Here is a 16,051-nt window from a genome sequence, read left to right on the forward strand (position 1 = left end):
CCCGGGCGATGTCATTAAATTGTCATCAGTTGAACGGTCTTGTCGGCGCAGGGTTTCTCTCCGCCCTCGGAGAGAAAAAAAAACCCACCGAAAGGCGGAGGAGTTGTGAACCCTTGACATCACCTCCTCTCTGGAGGAGGAAGCGGGAGCGTTCGGTCGCTTTCGACGGGGGGCGGGAGGGCCGGGGGTGTGCGCGTGAGATGGCTGCTGTCGTGAAGCCGTCTCGTTATCGTTTTTACGAGCCGTTCTTCCCCTCGACTCTATCTATCGCCGTCGTCCTCGTCTGCCCGCCTCCCCCGATCGGACCGTGAGCCCGTCCGACGGCGGGGACCGTCTCTATCTGTCGCCGACTCGTTCGTTCCAAGCGCTCGGTACGGTGCTCTGCGCGTAGTAAGCGCTCAATAAATACTATTGAATGAAGCCCCTGCTGTCATGAAACCCCACTGAAAGCTTCCCAGACTGAGCCCCCCAACTTTCCTCTGCTCTGCCCCCCCTCCCTGCCCCACACCCCTTGTGTCTGTGTGTGCCTGTTTTTTATTCTATTTATTTTATTCATGGTGTGTCTCTAGATATGATTTTATCTGTTTGCGCCCGGACTCCCTCCCTCTGCTCTACGCCCCGTCGCTGCCCCTCACCACTTGTGTCTATATGTGCGTATTTTTTTATTCTATTTATTTTATTCATGATGTGTCTGTAGATGTGATTTTATTTTGATGCCATGGATGCCCGTCTACTTGTTTTGTTTCCTTGGCCGTCTCCCCCCTCCTAGACTGCGAGCCCGTTGTTGGATAGGGATTGGCTCTATCTGTTGCCGGATTGTCCTTTCCAAGCGCTTAACCCGGTGCTCTGCACACGGTAAGCGCTCAGTAAATACCACTGAATGAATGAACGAAGCCCCGACTTCCAAACCGATCCGTTACCTACTGTCCGCGATCTTCTCCTCGAGCCTGTTGCAGGGCAGAGAGGAGCGCAGCGCTGTCCTTTTCCGTCACCGGAAAGGGTCGCGCGTCCCGCAGTGAAAGAGAAGCAGCACGGCCCAGGGGCTAGAACCCAGGCCCGGGAGTCAGAAGGGCCTGGGTTCTAATCCCGGCTCCGCCCCTTGTCGGCCGGGTGACCTCGGGCAAGTCGCTCCGCTTCTCTGGGCCTCGGTTCCCTCGTCTGGAAAACGGGGCTCGAGACCGTGCGCCCCGCGTGGGACAGGGACTGGGTCCAACCCGATTCGCTCGTGTCCACCCTCGCGCTTAGTACAGTGGCCTGGCACATAGTAAGGGCTTAACAAATGCCTTCGTTCTTATAATTAATTATAATAATAATGTTGGTATTCGTTAAGCGCCTACTATGTGCAGAGCGCTGTTCTGAGCGCCGGGGGAGGTACAGGGGAATGAGGTGGTCCCACGTGAGGCTCCCAGTCTTCATCCCCATTTGACAGATGAGGGAACTGAGGCCCAGAGAAGCGAAGTGCCTTGCCCACAGTCACACAGCTGACAGGCGGCAGAGCCGGGATTCGACTCCCAAGCCCGGGCTCTTTCCACTGAGCCACGCCGCTTCTCTGTTATCATTATTATTATCATTCGCTTCTCTGGGCCTCAGTTCCCTCATCTGTACCATGGGGAGTCATTCAATCATTCAGTCGATTAGTTGCGCGCTTACAGTGTGCAGAGCACTCTAATAATAATAATAATAATAACGTTGGTATTTGTTAAGCGCTTACTACGTGCAGAGCACCGTTCCAAGCGCCGGGGGAGATGCTGGGTCATCAGGTCGCCCCACGGGAGGCTCACAGGTAATCCCCATTTTACAGATGAGGTCACTGAGGCGCAGAGAAGTGAAGCGACTCGCCCACGGTCACGCGGCTGACGAGTGGCAGAGCCGGGAGTCGAACCCACGACCTCTGACTCCGAAGCCCGGGCCCTTTTCCGCCGAGCCACGCCGCTTCCCCTCCTGAGCGCTTGGAAGAGTACAGGGTAACAATAAAGAGACGCGTCCCCTGCCCGCAGTGAGCTTACAGTCTGGGGGGTTTTGACCGTGAGCCCAGGGACGGCGTCCAACCCGGTTATCATGCGTCTCCCCCGGCGTTTAGGACAGTGACTGGCGCGTTTAAAATACCACCCAAAAAAAAAAAAGTCCCCCAGAGCACAGTCTGGGGGTGAATCTCAGCAAAATCCGCATCCGGTTCTCTCGAGGATTATTTTATACGTCTCCGAAGCTAAAGCTTATTGAGATGGACAGTCTCAACCGGAAGAGGACCCACTGCAGTTAAGTTGCAGAGTTAAGTTTTATTATCCCGGGGGCGACGTTTACTCTTTTAGACCCCTCCTTCAAATAAGTAAATCGAAAGAGGCGATTCCCCCCGGTCGGCCTCAGAAGCCGGGGAGATTCTCCTAAAAGCTCCGCCGGAGGATATTTAAATCGTCGATCATTTTTGCAGGGATGAAGAAGTCGACCTTCCCCCCCCCCCCCCCCCCCCGCCCCACGCAGGCAGGGGCAGGGAACGATTTGGGTACTTAGGAAAACTTCCGAACTTCTACAGGCGGCCGGGTGCAGAAGGGATTCCTCCAAGGAGGTTGGATAGCTGGATTGTCGGTTATAATCTGTATATTTTCGATATTATATTTCTTTATATTTAATACGAATATATTTAGAGAAGCAGCGCGGCTCAGTGGGAAGAGCCCGGGCTCCGGAGTCGGAGGTCACGAGTTCGACTCCCGGCTCTGCCACTCGTCAGCCGTGTGACTGCGGGCGAGTCACTTCACTTCTCTGGGCCTCGGTTCCCTCAGCTGGAAAACGGGGATGAACCGCGAGCCTCCCGTGGGACGACCCGATTTCCCCCGTGTCTCCCCCAGCGCTTAGAACGGTGCTCTGCACGTAGTCGGCGCTTAACAAATAGCGACGTTATATTTTAGTGGTTTATCCCCTTCGACGTGTCCACCGACCGCCGTTGGACCGTCCCGAGCCCGAAGTAACGGCGCCGCGCACACAGTGGGCGGGAGATCGATACGACCGATCGATGGCGTGATTAAGTAGGATTTCAAGACCTTTTAGCCAGAGGGGCTCGCGGGGCCGACGTGCGTTGGCTTCGGCAGTCGTTCACTCGGTGAAAGGACGGAGAGGCGGCGTGGCCTCGTGGATGGAACCCGGGCTCGGAGGTCCGAGGCGGCGGGTTCCAATCCCGGCTCCGCCACCTATCAGCTGTGAGACTTTAGGGAAGTCACGTGGCTTCCCTGTGCCTCGGTGACCTCATCTGGAAAATGGGGATTAAGACGGCGAGCCCCACCTGGGACAGCCCGATCACCGCGTAGAATAACGGCGGCGGTTGTCAGCGCTTACCGTGGGTCGAGCGCCGTTCCGAGCGCCGCTCTCGGTGCTCGGCGTATGGCGAGCGCTTAACGGATACCATCGCCAGCGATCGCGGGGACCCCGCCGGGCCCCGGGTCAGATGCAGCCGGCCGACGCGAACTCCCGCGAGGCCCACCCGGTTCCGGCCTCCGGCCCCCGGGGCTGTTGAGACGGCTGACGATTCTTCCCCCACCCTCCCCGCCGCCTCTCTCTGAATACACGGGACTCGGCCGCCGATGCTATCCCCCGATAGAAATCGGCCACGCACAGCGGCAGCCGAGGCGAGGGCCAAAATAAACGTAGCGGGCGAGACGACAAGAAAGAGAGAAGACCTATTTTATTTGGAATTGTTCGGCTAAATTTAGCCCGCTTCGGGAAGTCAGGCCACTTTATTATGATGCAAGAAAAACAACCGTGCTTTTAAAAGCGGAATTGGGGTGGAGACCGACAATAAAGGAGGCGAAATCGTGATTGCGGCCGTTTTACAAAACGGGAGCGGTGCCCAAAGGCCTTCTGCTTTCTGCCAAGAATCTTTCTGTTTGGTGAATTATGAGACATAACAGCGCCCTGCCAGGGACTTGGAAAACAGTCTCATTTTTAGGACAGCCACGCGGTCTAGCGGACAGAGCCCGGGCCCGGGAGTCAGGAGGTCGCGGGTTCTAATCCCGGCCCCGCCACCCGTCTGCAGGGAGACCTTGGGGAAGTCGCTTCGCTCCTCCGGGCCTCAGTCGTCTGTCTGATGGGGATTGAGGCTGTGAGCCCCACGTGGGACGCGGACTGTGTCCGACGTGATTGACTCGTATCCACCCCGGTGGTGCAGTGCATCCCCACTTTGCAGGTGAGGAAACCGAGGCCCAGAGAAGGGAAGCGAATCGCCCGAGGTCGCACAGCGGACGAGCGGCGGAGCCGGGATTAGAACCCGGGGCCTCCTGACTCCCGGGACCACGCTCGGTCAGGCCACGCTACTTCTCTGTCGAGTCCCACGGGTGACTCACAGTCTTAATCCCGTTTCACAGATGAGGGAACTGATAATGGTGGTATTTGTTGAGCGCTTAGTATGTGCGGAGCACTGTCCTAAGCCCTCGGGGGATAGAAGGGGATCAGGTCGTCCCACGTGGGGCTCACACGGTCTTAATCCCCATTTTACCGACGAGGGGACTGAGGCACAGAGAGGTGAAGTGACTCGCCCAAAGTCTCACAGCCGACGGGGGGGGCGGAGCGGGGATTAGAACCCATGACCCAGAGGATTGAAGGTCACCCAGCAGACGAGCGGAGGAGCCGGGATTGGAACCCAGGGCCTCCTGACTCCCAGGCCCGGGCTCTGTCCCCTAGGCCACGCTGCTTCTCGGCCAGCCGGCGCCCGGCGCCGGTCGGACGCCGACTCGAGCCCTTAGTCCGGCGCTCTGCCCGTGGTAAGCGCTCGGTAAATACGACCGGATGAATCTGACGGTCCCTAAATGCCTCCCCCGTCGCTACCGGAGGTGCGGGGTGACGGATCCCCGGCGGAAGGGAGGGTTCGGCCCCGGCGAAGGCTTCGGCCCGGCCTCCCGGCCGGCGCCGGAGGAGCGCTGACGAGCCCGACAGGCTCTCGGGTGGGGAGAGGCGGGATCTAAGGAAGGGAAGCGGCCGGGGGGAGTGGGGGAGGGAGAGGAAGGGGGAGTATCTTCTGAACTTGGCTCAGCGGCCCGGGAGATAACGCGGAGAGAGCCTGAGTGTCCGCCGCCCCGAATCCCTGCTTCTGATCTGGAAAGCAACCGGCTCCTCTTGCTCCCGCGTCGGTGATCTGCCAGAAGACCTTCGCCGGTGTGCAGCCACTTCCGCGGAGTCGGATCTTAATGGTCTATGGCCCCGCCGAGTTCAAGGAGGGGGTATTTTTCGGGTGGTCGTTTTTTTTCCCTCGCTCAATCATCTTGTCCCAGTCCCGGCAGATCTGGCCGGGACTCAGATCTGGGAGTGGGAAAGAAAACAACCGCCACTCCGTGGGCGGGCAGTAGAGGGAATTCTTCTACCCCGGCTGGGGCTACCGGAGAAGGCCTCGTCGGAGTCCCGCGTCGAGACCCGTCGGGGCTCCCGCGGAAGGCCACTTTGGAATCGGTCAAATCGCATCCGTCGGGCGCCTGCCGCGCGCAGGGCGCTGCGCCGAGCACCTCGGAGGGGACGACGTGACGGAATCGGTGGGCGCGCTCCCTGCCCGCCGGCCGTCGTACCTCGAGGGGGTTATTGTTTTTACGAGATGTTCTTCCCCTCGACTCTGTTTATCGCCATCGTTCTGTCCGTCCCCCGTCCCCCCCCCCATCGGACCGTGCGCCCGTCAGAGGGCGGGGACCGTCTCCGTCTGCTGCCGACTTGTTCGTTCCAAGCGCTCAGTACGGTGCCCTGCACGCAGTAAGCGCTCAATAAATACTATTGAATGAACGAAAGAGGGAGAGGCAGGCTGTTAGCGTGGACGTAAATGCCGTGGGGCCGAGGGAGGGGGGGAGTTCAAGGGAACAAATCCGAGATCAGGGGCGACGACAAGGGAGGGGAGGAGGGAAAGGGGAAACGAGGGCTTGGTCGGGGAAGCCCTCTCGGAGGAGAAGCGCCTTCAGTAAGGTGGGGAGAGAGGGATCGTCCGTCGGATTTGAGGAGGGAGGGCGTTCCGGGCCAGAGGCGGGACGTGGGCCGGGGGTCGGCGGTGAGATGGGCGAGACGGAGGGACCGCGAGTAGGTCGGCGTTAGAGGAGCGGAGCGGGCGGGCTGAGTGGGAGGGGGCGAGGGGACCGACCGCCGCTTTCAAGCCGGGTCGTAAATTCCGTCGAGGCCGCGACCCCGGAGCCGCCGTGGGTCGGAGACGACTGGCCGGCTTCTGGAGAAGGCGTTTCCGTGTGATGCCGGGGCGGGCGGGCGGGCAGCCGCCGGAGGTTCTCGAGGGGCGGGGAGACGTGGACCGGACGTTTCCGTAGAAGGACGCGGGGCAGGGAGGTCGGCGGGGAGGCCGATGGAGTAACGGAGGCGAGATCGGATGCGTGCTGGCGGTTTGGATGGAGAGGAGAGGGCGGACTGTGGCGATGTGACGGCGGGCCCGACGGGATCCGGGGGTACCTTTTCCACCCGGGGTCCAGAGAAGCCGAGCGACTTGCCCGAGGCCACACGGCAGACGGGCGACGGATCCGGGATTAGAACCCGTGACCTTCTGACGCCCGGGCCCGGGCTCCCCCCGTTACGCCACGCCGCTTGCCGAGAGCCGGCCGGGCCACCGCGGGAGGCCACCTTCGTATCCCGTGCCGGGAGTTGTCCGGGCTACCGGAGAAGGCCACGTTCGCGTGGTTGCGGAGGGTCTCCGGGGCTACTCCCGAAGGCCACCTCCCAGTGGCCCGTCGAGAGCCGCCCCAGCGCTTAGAACAGTGCCCGGCGCCTAGTAAGCGCTTAAAAAGATACCACCGATGTTACTATTACCCGGGCTCCTGCCGAAGGCCACATTTGAATCGTACGTAGAGAATATCTGGGCTGCCGGAGGAGGCCGGTTGCCCTGACCTGCACCTTTCTTTCATCCTCCCTCCCTCCCATCCCCACAGCGCATATGTGTATATCTGTTATTTAGCTATTTTTATTAACATCCGGCTCCCCGTCTGCGCTAAGGTAGATACAGGTTGATCAGGCTGGAGACGGTCCCCGGCCCCCGTGGGGCTCACAGGCCCGATCCCCGATTTCCGGATGAGGGAACCGAGGCCCGGAGAAGCGACGAGACCGGCCCGAGGTCGAGGCGGGATTAGAACCCAGGTTCTTCCGACGCCCGGGCCCGGGCCCCGTCCGCTAGGCCGCCCCGGGAAGTCATCGGACCCACCTCCCTCCCCGCTTTCAGAGGCGGGAGGAGCCGGCGTTGGCTCCGCCGCAGCCCGTGGGACCAGTCGTTCATTCGATCGCGTTTATCGAACGCTTACTGCGTGCAGAGCACCGTGGTCAGCGCTTGGAACGTACAACTGACGTACGGTTGACACGAGATAGCTTCTCTAGTAATAATCGTGATCGAGAATGGTATTTGTTAATAATAATACTAATGTTGGTATTTGTTGAGCGCTCACTACGTGCGGAGCACTGTTCTGAGCGCTGGGGGAGATGCGGGGTCATCAGGTGGTCCCACGGGAGGCTCCCGGTTCATCCCCATTTTACAGATGAGGTCACCGAGGCCCAGAGAAGTGAAGTGACTCGCCCACAGTCACCCGGCTGACAAGGGGTAGAGCCGGGAGTCGAACCCAGGACCTCTGACTCCGAAGCCCGGCCTCTTTCCACTGAGCCGCGCTGCTCCTCTAAAGGGGTGCTCCTTGTGAGAAGCAGCGTGGCTTAGAGGAAAGAGCCCGGGCTTGAGGACGTGGGTTCTGATGCCGACACCGGGATTAGAGTCAGAGGCCGTGGGTTCTAATCCCGACACCGCCACTTGTCCGCCGTGCGACCTCGGGCCAATCCCTTAACTTCTCCGTGCCTCAGTTGCCTCATCCGTAAAATGGAGGTTAAGACGGCGAGCCCCCAGTATCTCGTCCAGCGCTTAGGACAGTGCTTGGCACGTGGTAAGCGCTTAGCCAATGCCGGTGTCATTGATAGCGCTGCCGGAGAAGCAGCGCGGCTCAGCGGAAAGAGCACGGGCCTTGGGGTGAGAGGTCATGGGTTCGAATGCCGGCTCCGCCGCCTGTCAGCTGGGCGACTGTGGGCGAGTCACTTCACTCCTCTGTGCCTCAGGTCCCTCATCTGGAAAATGGGGATGAAGGCTGTGAGCCCCACGTGGGGCCACCTGATTCCCCTGTGTCTACCCCAGCGCCTAGAACAGTGCCCTGCACGTAGTAAGCGCTTAACAAATACCAACGTTATTATCATCATCATCATCATCATCATCGCGACGGGACGTGGAGGGCTTTCCGTCAGCGAGGTGTTACCCCCTTGAGCCCCCCTCCCCTCCCCCCGACACGCACACGTCTCCAGCTCCTGGGAATGAGAACCGTCCCCTTCCCTTCAGGAAGGGCTTAGGGAAGAACGATCCCAGCCCTGTGGAATCCCGTCCCTTTGGTCTGGATTTTCAGAGCAGGATTTTCTACAGCTCGGCTTTGTTGTTCTTTCCAGCGACTCACAGGCCGGAATTTCTTCCTCGTGTTGGATCCAGTATCTGACAACCTGTCACAGTTATTTGTCTCGGTGCGGTCGGGGTTTTTTTTTTTTTTTTTTGCCCGCGCTCTCTTCTGGTATCCATTATGGGCGCGCGGTTCCAAGAGGGACGGAATTCTTACGAGTTAATGACTCACAGAAAGCCGGGGCAGACAACGTCGACCCCCGGGGGAGCTGAATGAGAATTCTCACCGTCTGGCTCTTTCCGAACCCTCCCGCCTGCTTTGTTGCCCCAGAAATCGGTGACTTCTGCCCGGATTTGGTTTTAGGATCATCGCAGCGACGCCGAACGATCAGTCGGTCGTGGTGGAGTGGCCGGAGCCCGGGCCTGCGAGTCAGAAAGTCACGGCTTCTGATCCCGGCCCCGTCACCCGTCTGCTCCGTGGCCTCGGACCAGTCGCTTCGCTTCTCTGGGCCTCAGTTGCCTCATGGGGAGACTGGGAACCCCACGTGGGGCGGGGACTGTGTTCAACCCGATTTGCTGGTATCCGCCCCAGTGCTGAGTACGGTGCCTGGCACTTAGTAAGTGCTTAATTATTATTACTATTATGACAGTTATTACTGTTACCTCTGTGCTTCAGTTCCCTCATCTGTAAAAACGGGGATTAAGACCGTGAGGCCCACGTGGGACGGGGACCGTGTCCGACCTGATTGAGCTCGCATCCACCCCGGCACTTAATACGGTGCCTGGCACATGGTGACCGCTCAGCCAGTACCACGGTTATCATTCTCTGTGCCTCGGTTTCCTCCTCCGTAAATATGGGGATTAAGACCGTGCACCCCGTGTGGGACGAGGACCGCGGCCGACCCGATTGAGCTCGCATCCACCCCGGCGCTCAGTACGGTGCCTGGCGCATAGCGAGCGCTCGACGGATGCAATAAAAAGAAAACAAAACTGTTTAAGATTCTCTGCCCTTTCCCTTGAGCTCTTCCTTCATTTCCTGGCTGAGAAACAAAGGATGATTAATTCTGATCCAGTCTGGGACAGCAGAAGGAGCAGACAATGGCTATTTCTTAATAACAGCATAGGACGATGTTTCTCAACCCAGGGTTCCGCGGACCCGAGGCGGGGGCTGCCGGCCTTCTTTGGAAAAACACTTTTTATTTCGTTTTTTCGAGTTTTAGAAGAAGAGAGTTCTCAAAGCATTATGCCCTCACATGACACCCCCTCCGCCCGCTGTCGAGTGTGAAGCGGTGGATCTGCAGTAGAGGGAGCGTAGCCCGGAGGATCGAGCCCGGGAGGCGGAGGATCTGGGTTCCGATCCCTCCTCTGCCGGGGGACCTCGGGCGAGTCGCTTCACATCTCTGAGCCTCGGTCACCTCATCTGTGAAGTGGGGATCGAGTCGATGAGCCCCGTGTGGGACAGGGATCGATGATTCTCCATCTACCCCATCGCGGAGGACGGTGCCCGACACAGAGTAGACACTTGACGAATACCATTAAAGAGGAAAAAAAACGCCTCGGTTCATACCGGGGCCCGTCGCCTTTCAGGCCAGCCTGGGTCCCTTCGTATCAGGCAGTCCGGCGCTCCACCTGGCTTCAGAACCAGCCCCCAGATCACGTCTCCTCCAAGAGGCCTCCCCGACTAAGCGCCGATTTCCCCCTGTAGACCGTCGGCTCGCCGGCAGGCTGTTAGCTCCTCCGAGCTCTGTCGGCTCTCCTGTAGACTGTCGGCTCCTTCTGTGAACTGTCAGCTCTCCCCTAGACTGTCTCCTCCTCCTCTAGACCGTCAGCTCTCCTGTGGACTGTCAGCTTCTTCTGAAGACCGTCAGCTCCTGTTGACCTGTCAGCTTCTCCTGTAGACCGTCAGCTCCTTCTTTAGACTCTCAGCTTCTCCTGTGGACCGTCAGCTCCTCCTGGGGACTGTCAGCTTCTTCCGAAGACCTTCAGCTTCTCCTGTAGACCGTCAGCTCTCCCGTGGACTGTCGGCTCCTTCTGAAGACCATCGGCTCCCGTGGACCGTGAGCTTCTACTATAGACTGTCAGCTCCTCCTGTAGACTGTCATCTTCTTCTGAAGACCTTCAGCTTCTCCTGTAGACGGTCAGCCCCTTCTTTAGACTCTCAGCTTCTCCTGTGGACCGTCAGCTCTCCTGTAGACTGTCAGCCTCTTGTGAAGACCTTCAGCTTCTCCTGTAGACCGTCGGCTTCTCCTGTAGACCATCAGCTCCTTCTTTAGACTCTCAGCTTCTCCTGTGGACCGTCAGCTCCTCCTGTAGACTGTCAGCTGCTTCTGAAGACCTTCAGCTTCTCCCTTAGACTGGCGGCTCCTTCCGAAGACCATCGGCTCCTGTAGACTGTAAGCTTCTTCTGTGGACTGTCAGCTCCTCCTGTAGACTGTCACCTTCTTCTGAAGACCTTCAGCTTCTCCTGTAGACCGTCAGCTCCTCCTTTAGGCTCTCAGCTTCTCCTGTGGACTGTCAGCTCCTCCTAATCAGTTTCTCCTATAGACTGTCAGCTCCTCCTGTAGACTGTCAGCTTCTTCTGAAGACCTTCAGCTTCTCCTGTAAACCGTCAGCTCCTCCTGTAGTCCCTCAGCTTCTCCTGTGGACTGTCAGCTCCTCCTGGGGACTGCCAGCTTCTTCTGAAGACCTTCAGCTTCTGTAGACTGCCAGCTGCTCCTGTAGACCGTCAGCTCCTTCTTTAGACTCTCAGCTTCTCCTGTGGACTCTCAGCTCCTCCTGGGGACTGTCAGCTTCTTCTGAAGACCCTCAGCTTCTCCTGTAGACCATCAGCTCCTTCTTTAGACTCAGCTTCTCCTGTGGACTGTCAGCTTCCTGTGGACTGTCAGCTCCTACTATAGACTGTCAGCTCCTCCTGTAGACTCTCAGTTCCTCCTGTAGACTGTCAGCTCCTCCTGTAGACTGTCAGCTTCTTCTGAAGACCTTCAGCTTCTCCTGTAAACTGTCAGCTCCTCCTGTAGTCCCTCAGCTCCTCCTGTGGACTGTCAGCTCCTCCTGTGGACTGTCAGCTCCTCCTGTAGACTGTCAGCTTCTTCTGAAGACCTTCAGCTTCTCCTGTAAACCGTCAGCTCCTCCTGTAGTCCCTCAGCTCCTCCTGTAGACTGTCAGCTCCTCCTGTAGACCGTCAGCTCCTCCTGTGGTCCGTCAACTTCTCCTGTGGACCGTCGGCTCCTCCTGTGGACCGTCGGCTCCTCCTGTGGACCGTCGGCTCCTCCTGTGGACCGTCAGCTCCTCCTCTGGACCGTCAGCTCCTCCTGAAGACCTTCAGCTTCTCCTGAAGACCATCAGCTCCTGTAGACTGTCACCTCTCCTGTAAACTGTCAGCTTCCTCCTGTAGTCCCTCAGCTCCTCCTGTCGACTGTAATTTCCTTGTGGGCAAGGATTGCGTTTACTCACTCTGGTGCGTTATACCCTCCCAAGCATTTAGTACAGGTGGTCTGCGTTCCCTAGGGGCTCAATCAATACCACTGATGGATGGATGAAGAAAAAAAGGTGTGATTTGCTGAGTGGGTTCATGGAGAAGAAGTGGGAGGCCACTATTTTGGGCCCGGATGGACCGACCCTGGAAACCTGGCTCTGACTCTTCTCTGCTGTGTGACCTCGGTCAAGTCACTTCACTTCCCTTTGCCTCAGTGACCTCTTCCGTAAAATGGGGATTGACACCATGAGCCCCCTGTGGAACAGGGACCGTGTCCACGCCGGTGCTTCATAGGGTGCCTGGCACACAGTAAGCGCTGATTAGACCGCGCGCCCGTCAGACGGCGGGGACGGTCTCTATCTGTTGCCGATTTGTACGTCCCAAGCGCTTAGTACGGTGCTCCGCACATAGTAAGCGCTCAATAAATAGTATTGAATGAACTTAACGGTACCGCAGTTATCGTCATCATCATCAAGAGCTATCTTCCTAACAGAGAAGCGGTGTGGTCTAGCGGAAAGAGCCCGGGCCTGGGAGTCCGAAGACTTGGGTTCTGATCCTCGGCACAGCTACTTGTCTGCTGTGTGAACTTGGGCAAATCACTTCTGTGCCTCATTTATTCATTCATTTATTCAGTTATATTTATTTTATTTATTCATTTATTCATTCAGTGGTGTTTCTTGAGCACTTACTGTGTGGAGAGAACTTGGGAGAGGACAACTGAACGATAAATAGACACATTCCTCCGTTCACCTTCTGTAAAATGGGCATTAAATCCTCCTCCTTCTGAGTTCGACTGTGAGCTCCCTGTGGGACAAGGGACTGTGTCCATCCTGATAAATTTGTCTCTACCCCTGGCACATAGTAAGCGCTCAACGAATATCTTAAAAAAAACCACCGTGTTTCTCTTTGTAGAGCTCCATTTGGAGGGGAGAACCCTGATCTCGGCTACTCGCTGCCCCGAAAGAATGGACAAGGAGAGCGATTCTACTGTCGGCGTGGCCGGTGAGTTTCCTGCCCTTCCGGATGTACATATCTTCTGTCCCCTTGTCGTTACCGAGTTAAAGTCTTCATCCAGCAGCGATTTCACTGTGGGCCGGGATTGTGTCCGTTTATCGTGGTCCTGAACTCTCCCAAGCGCCTAGCACGGTGTTCTCCGCGCGGTAAGCGCTCGGTGAATACGATCGAATCAAGTGAGTGATTTCTCTCCGGCTTCTCCCGCCGCACGCCCCGGGGTCTCTCTCGCCTGCCTCCGGGGATATAACCGTAATTCCCGGGACATTCGGGAAGGCCGAAGGAGATGATGGGAAGTAGACCGGCCTAGAAGGAAGAGCCCGGGGATGGGAGTCCGAGGACCCGGCCCCTCCTCCCGGCTCCGACGCTCGTCTGCTGGGTGCCCTTGGGCGGGTCACTTGGGTTCTCCGTGCCTCGGTTCCCTCATCGGTCCGATGGGGATTAAGGCTGTGAGCCCCACGTGGGACAAGGGACTGTGTCCAACATGATGAGATTGTATCTAGCCCGGCGCTTAGTTCAGCGCTCGGCACTTAGGAAGCGCTTAAGTACCAAGGTGGTTATTATTTGTGTCATTATTTAAGAGAGGAGACAGAATGGGCTTTGCCGTGTGTCTGCTGGGTGGCTTTGGTGAGTCGCCTCATTTCCTTGGGCCTCAGTTTCCTCTTCTGTAAAATGGGGATTAAGATGGTGAGTCCCATGTGGGAAAGGGACTGTGCCCAACCCGATTAGCTCGGATTTACCCCGGCAGTTAGTTCGGTGCTTGGCACATGGGAAGAGCTTAGCGAGTACCAAGATTATCATTGGTGTTATTATTTAAGGGAAGAGACGGAATGGGCTCCGCCACATGTCTGTTGTGTGACCTCGGACAAATCACTTCGCTTTTCTGGGCCTCATTTTCCTCATCTGTAAAATGGGGATGCAACCCTCGTTTTTCCTTCCGCTTCGACTGCGTTTCCCAAAGGGGACGGGGCAGGGATCTGGCTTGATTCCCTTGCATCTACCCCAGCACTGGGAACAGTGCTAGACCCAGAGTAAGTGCTTAAAAGGATAATAATAATAATAATAATAATAACAACAATAATAATAAGTGCTCCAGGTGAACCTTTAGGATTCTATTATTCACGTCGGGTTCAATGCCCCACGCGGGCGCCAAACTGTTCTGACATTCATTCGTTCATTCGATAGCATTTATTGAGCGCTTACTATGTGCAGAGCACCGAACTAAGCGCTTGGAATGGACAGATCGGCAACGGAGACAGGCCCTGCCCATTGACGGGCTTACAGTCTAATCAAGAAATCTCCACCCCGGGTGGGACTCGAACCCGCAGTCCCCGGCTTAGGAGGCCAATACCTTATCCATTAGGCCACCGGGGCGACAGGAGAAGCAGTGAAGCCCGGTGGACAGAGCACAGGGCCGGGAGTCCGAAGGACCTGGGTTCTGATCTCGGTTCCGCCCCCCCGTCTGCTGTGTGACCTCGGGCAGGTCTCTCGACTTCCCTGTGCCCCGGTCACCTCGTCTGTAAGATGGGGATGAAGACCGTGAGCGTCATGTGGTCCGACGTGACTAGCTCGTATCTACCCCAGTGCTTGGTACAGTGCCTGGCACCTAGTAAGCGCTCCACAAATATCTTAAAAAAAAAAAAAAAAAGCCCACTGTGTTTCTCTGTCTAGAATTTTCTTTGGTGGGGAGAAACCCTTTCTTGGTGCCTCGGTGCCATGAAAGAATAGACAAGGAGAGCTGTCCCATTGTCAGCGTGGCCGGCGAGTCTCCTGCCCTTCCAGCTGTAGATCTCTTCCGCCCACTTGTTTTTGCCGAGTCCGTGTCTTCGTCCAGCGGGGATCTCTGCCCGGCTTCTCCCCCGTGACCTCTGGGCTCTCCGGCCTGCCTCGGAGGGCCACAGCTGCCATCCCGCTCACTCCGCCTCTCACCGGGTCCTGTCGGTTCGGCCTTCCCGTCGCTCAATTCCGCCCTTGCCAGACACGTATCCCATCCCACCTCGCGTACTGTATCGGCCTCCTTGCTGACCTCCCTGCCGCCCGTCTCTCCCCACTCCGGGCCGTAATTCGCTCTGTTGCCTGGCTTATTGGTCTACAGAAACTTTCAGGCCACGTTTCCCCTGTCCTCGAGAACCTCCAGCGCGTCGAACATCCACCTCTGCATCGAGCGGAAACCCTTTCCCATCCGCTTCAAAGCACTCGGCCGTCTCGCTCTCCTCACCTTCAGAGCCTTATTGAAGGCACTTTTCCTCCAGAAGGTCTTTCCCGACCAAGCCCTCCTTTCCTCTTCTCCCACCCCCTTCCGCATCCCCCTTGGACGGGGGTTTGCTCCCCTTTATTCCCTCAGCCCCACAGCACGTATTGTACGTGTCACATTTATTACTCTTGATATCGGTCTCGATATTTTCCTCCGGAGGGTCTTTCCTGACCCAGCCCTCCTTCTCCCACTCCCCTCTGCATCCCCTTTGAACGTGCATTCGTTCCCCTTTGTTCCCTCGGCCCCACAGCACGTACTGTTCGTGTCATTTATTTGTATGAATATCGGTGCGCCCCCCCCCCCCCCCCCCAGACGGTTGGCTCACCGTGGGCAGGGAACGTGTGTTAAACTCTGTTCAGTTGTCCTCTCCCAAGCACAGCGAGCAGCGTGGCTCAGTGGAAAGAGCCTGGTCTTCGGAGTCAGAGATCATGAGTTCGACTCCCGGCTCCGCCACTTGTCAGCCGTGTGACTGTGGGCGAGTCACTTCACTTCTCTGGGCCTCAGTTCCCTCACCTGTAAAATGGGGATTCACGGTGAGCCTCACGTGGGGCCACCTGATCACCCTGTATCCACCCCAGGGCTTAGAACAGTGCTCTGCACCTAGCAAGCGCTTAACAGATACCAACATTATTATACACAGAAAGCTCTCGATCGAGCGATCCCATTTTACACGTGAGGTAAAAAGGCCCAGAGAAGCAAGTGGCAGAGTTGGAATGACAACCCAGGTCGGCCAGTCGGTCAGGCGTATTCGCTGAGCGCTTACTGGGTGCAGAGCACCGTCCTAAGCGCTTGGGAGAGTCCAGCAGACCACTCTACCGGACCCATTCCCTGCCCACAACGAGCTTCCATTCCAGAGGTCCTCGGATTCCCAGGTCCAGACTCTTTCCACCAGACCGTATCATTCATAATGGTATTTATCGCGCGCTTACTGGGTGCA

At 57.5% G+C, this 16,051-nt stretch overlaps 1 protein-coding gene and 1 non-coding gene across 4 annotated transcripts in view; one reads left to right on the forward strand and one right to left on the reverse strand.

Annotated features, from left to right (window-relative positions):
- EXD3 (exonuclease 3'-5' domain containing 3) overlaps window positions 1–16,051 on the forward strand; it is a 241,239-nt gene that overhangs the window by 24,023 nt on the left and 201,165 nt on the right. For 2 of the 3 annotated variants that reach the window (XM_029054293.2, XM_029054292.2), the window contains exon 3: window positions 12,762–12,851. In XM_029054293.2, coding sequence (XP_028910126.1) covers window positions 12,815–12,851 — 37 coding nt within the window. In that variant the 5' untranslated portion in view covers window positions 12,762–12,814. Of the gene's footprint in view, window positions 1–9,949; window positions 10,768–12,761; window positions 12,852–16,051 lie in introns of those variants that run through there. The other variant, XM_029054295.2, reaches the window with a different exon arrangement.
- On the reverse strand, window positions 14,162–14,234 carry TRNAR-CCU. Its single transcript has one exon. It is a non-coding gene; the product is annotated as a tRNA-Arg (tRNA).

The sequence above is a fragment of the Ornithorhynchus anatinus genome, chromosome X4 (assembly GCF_004115215.2).
Source record: "Ornithorhynchus anatinus isolate Pmale09 chromosome X4, mOrnAna1.pri.v4, whole genome shotgun sequence".
NCBI lineage: Eukaryota > Metazoa > Chordata > Mammalia > Monotremata > Ornithorhynchidae > Ornithorhynchus > Ornithorhynchus anatinus.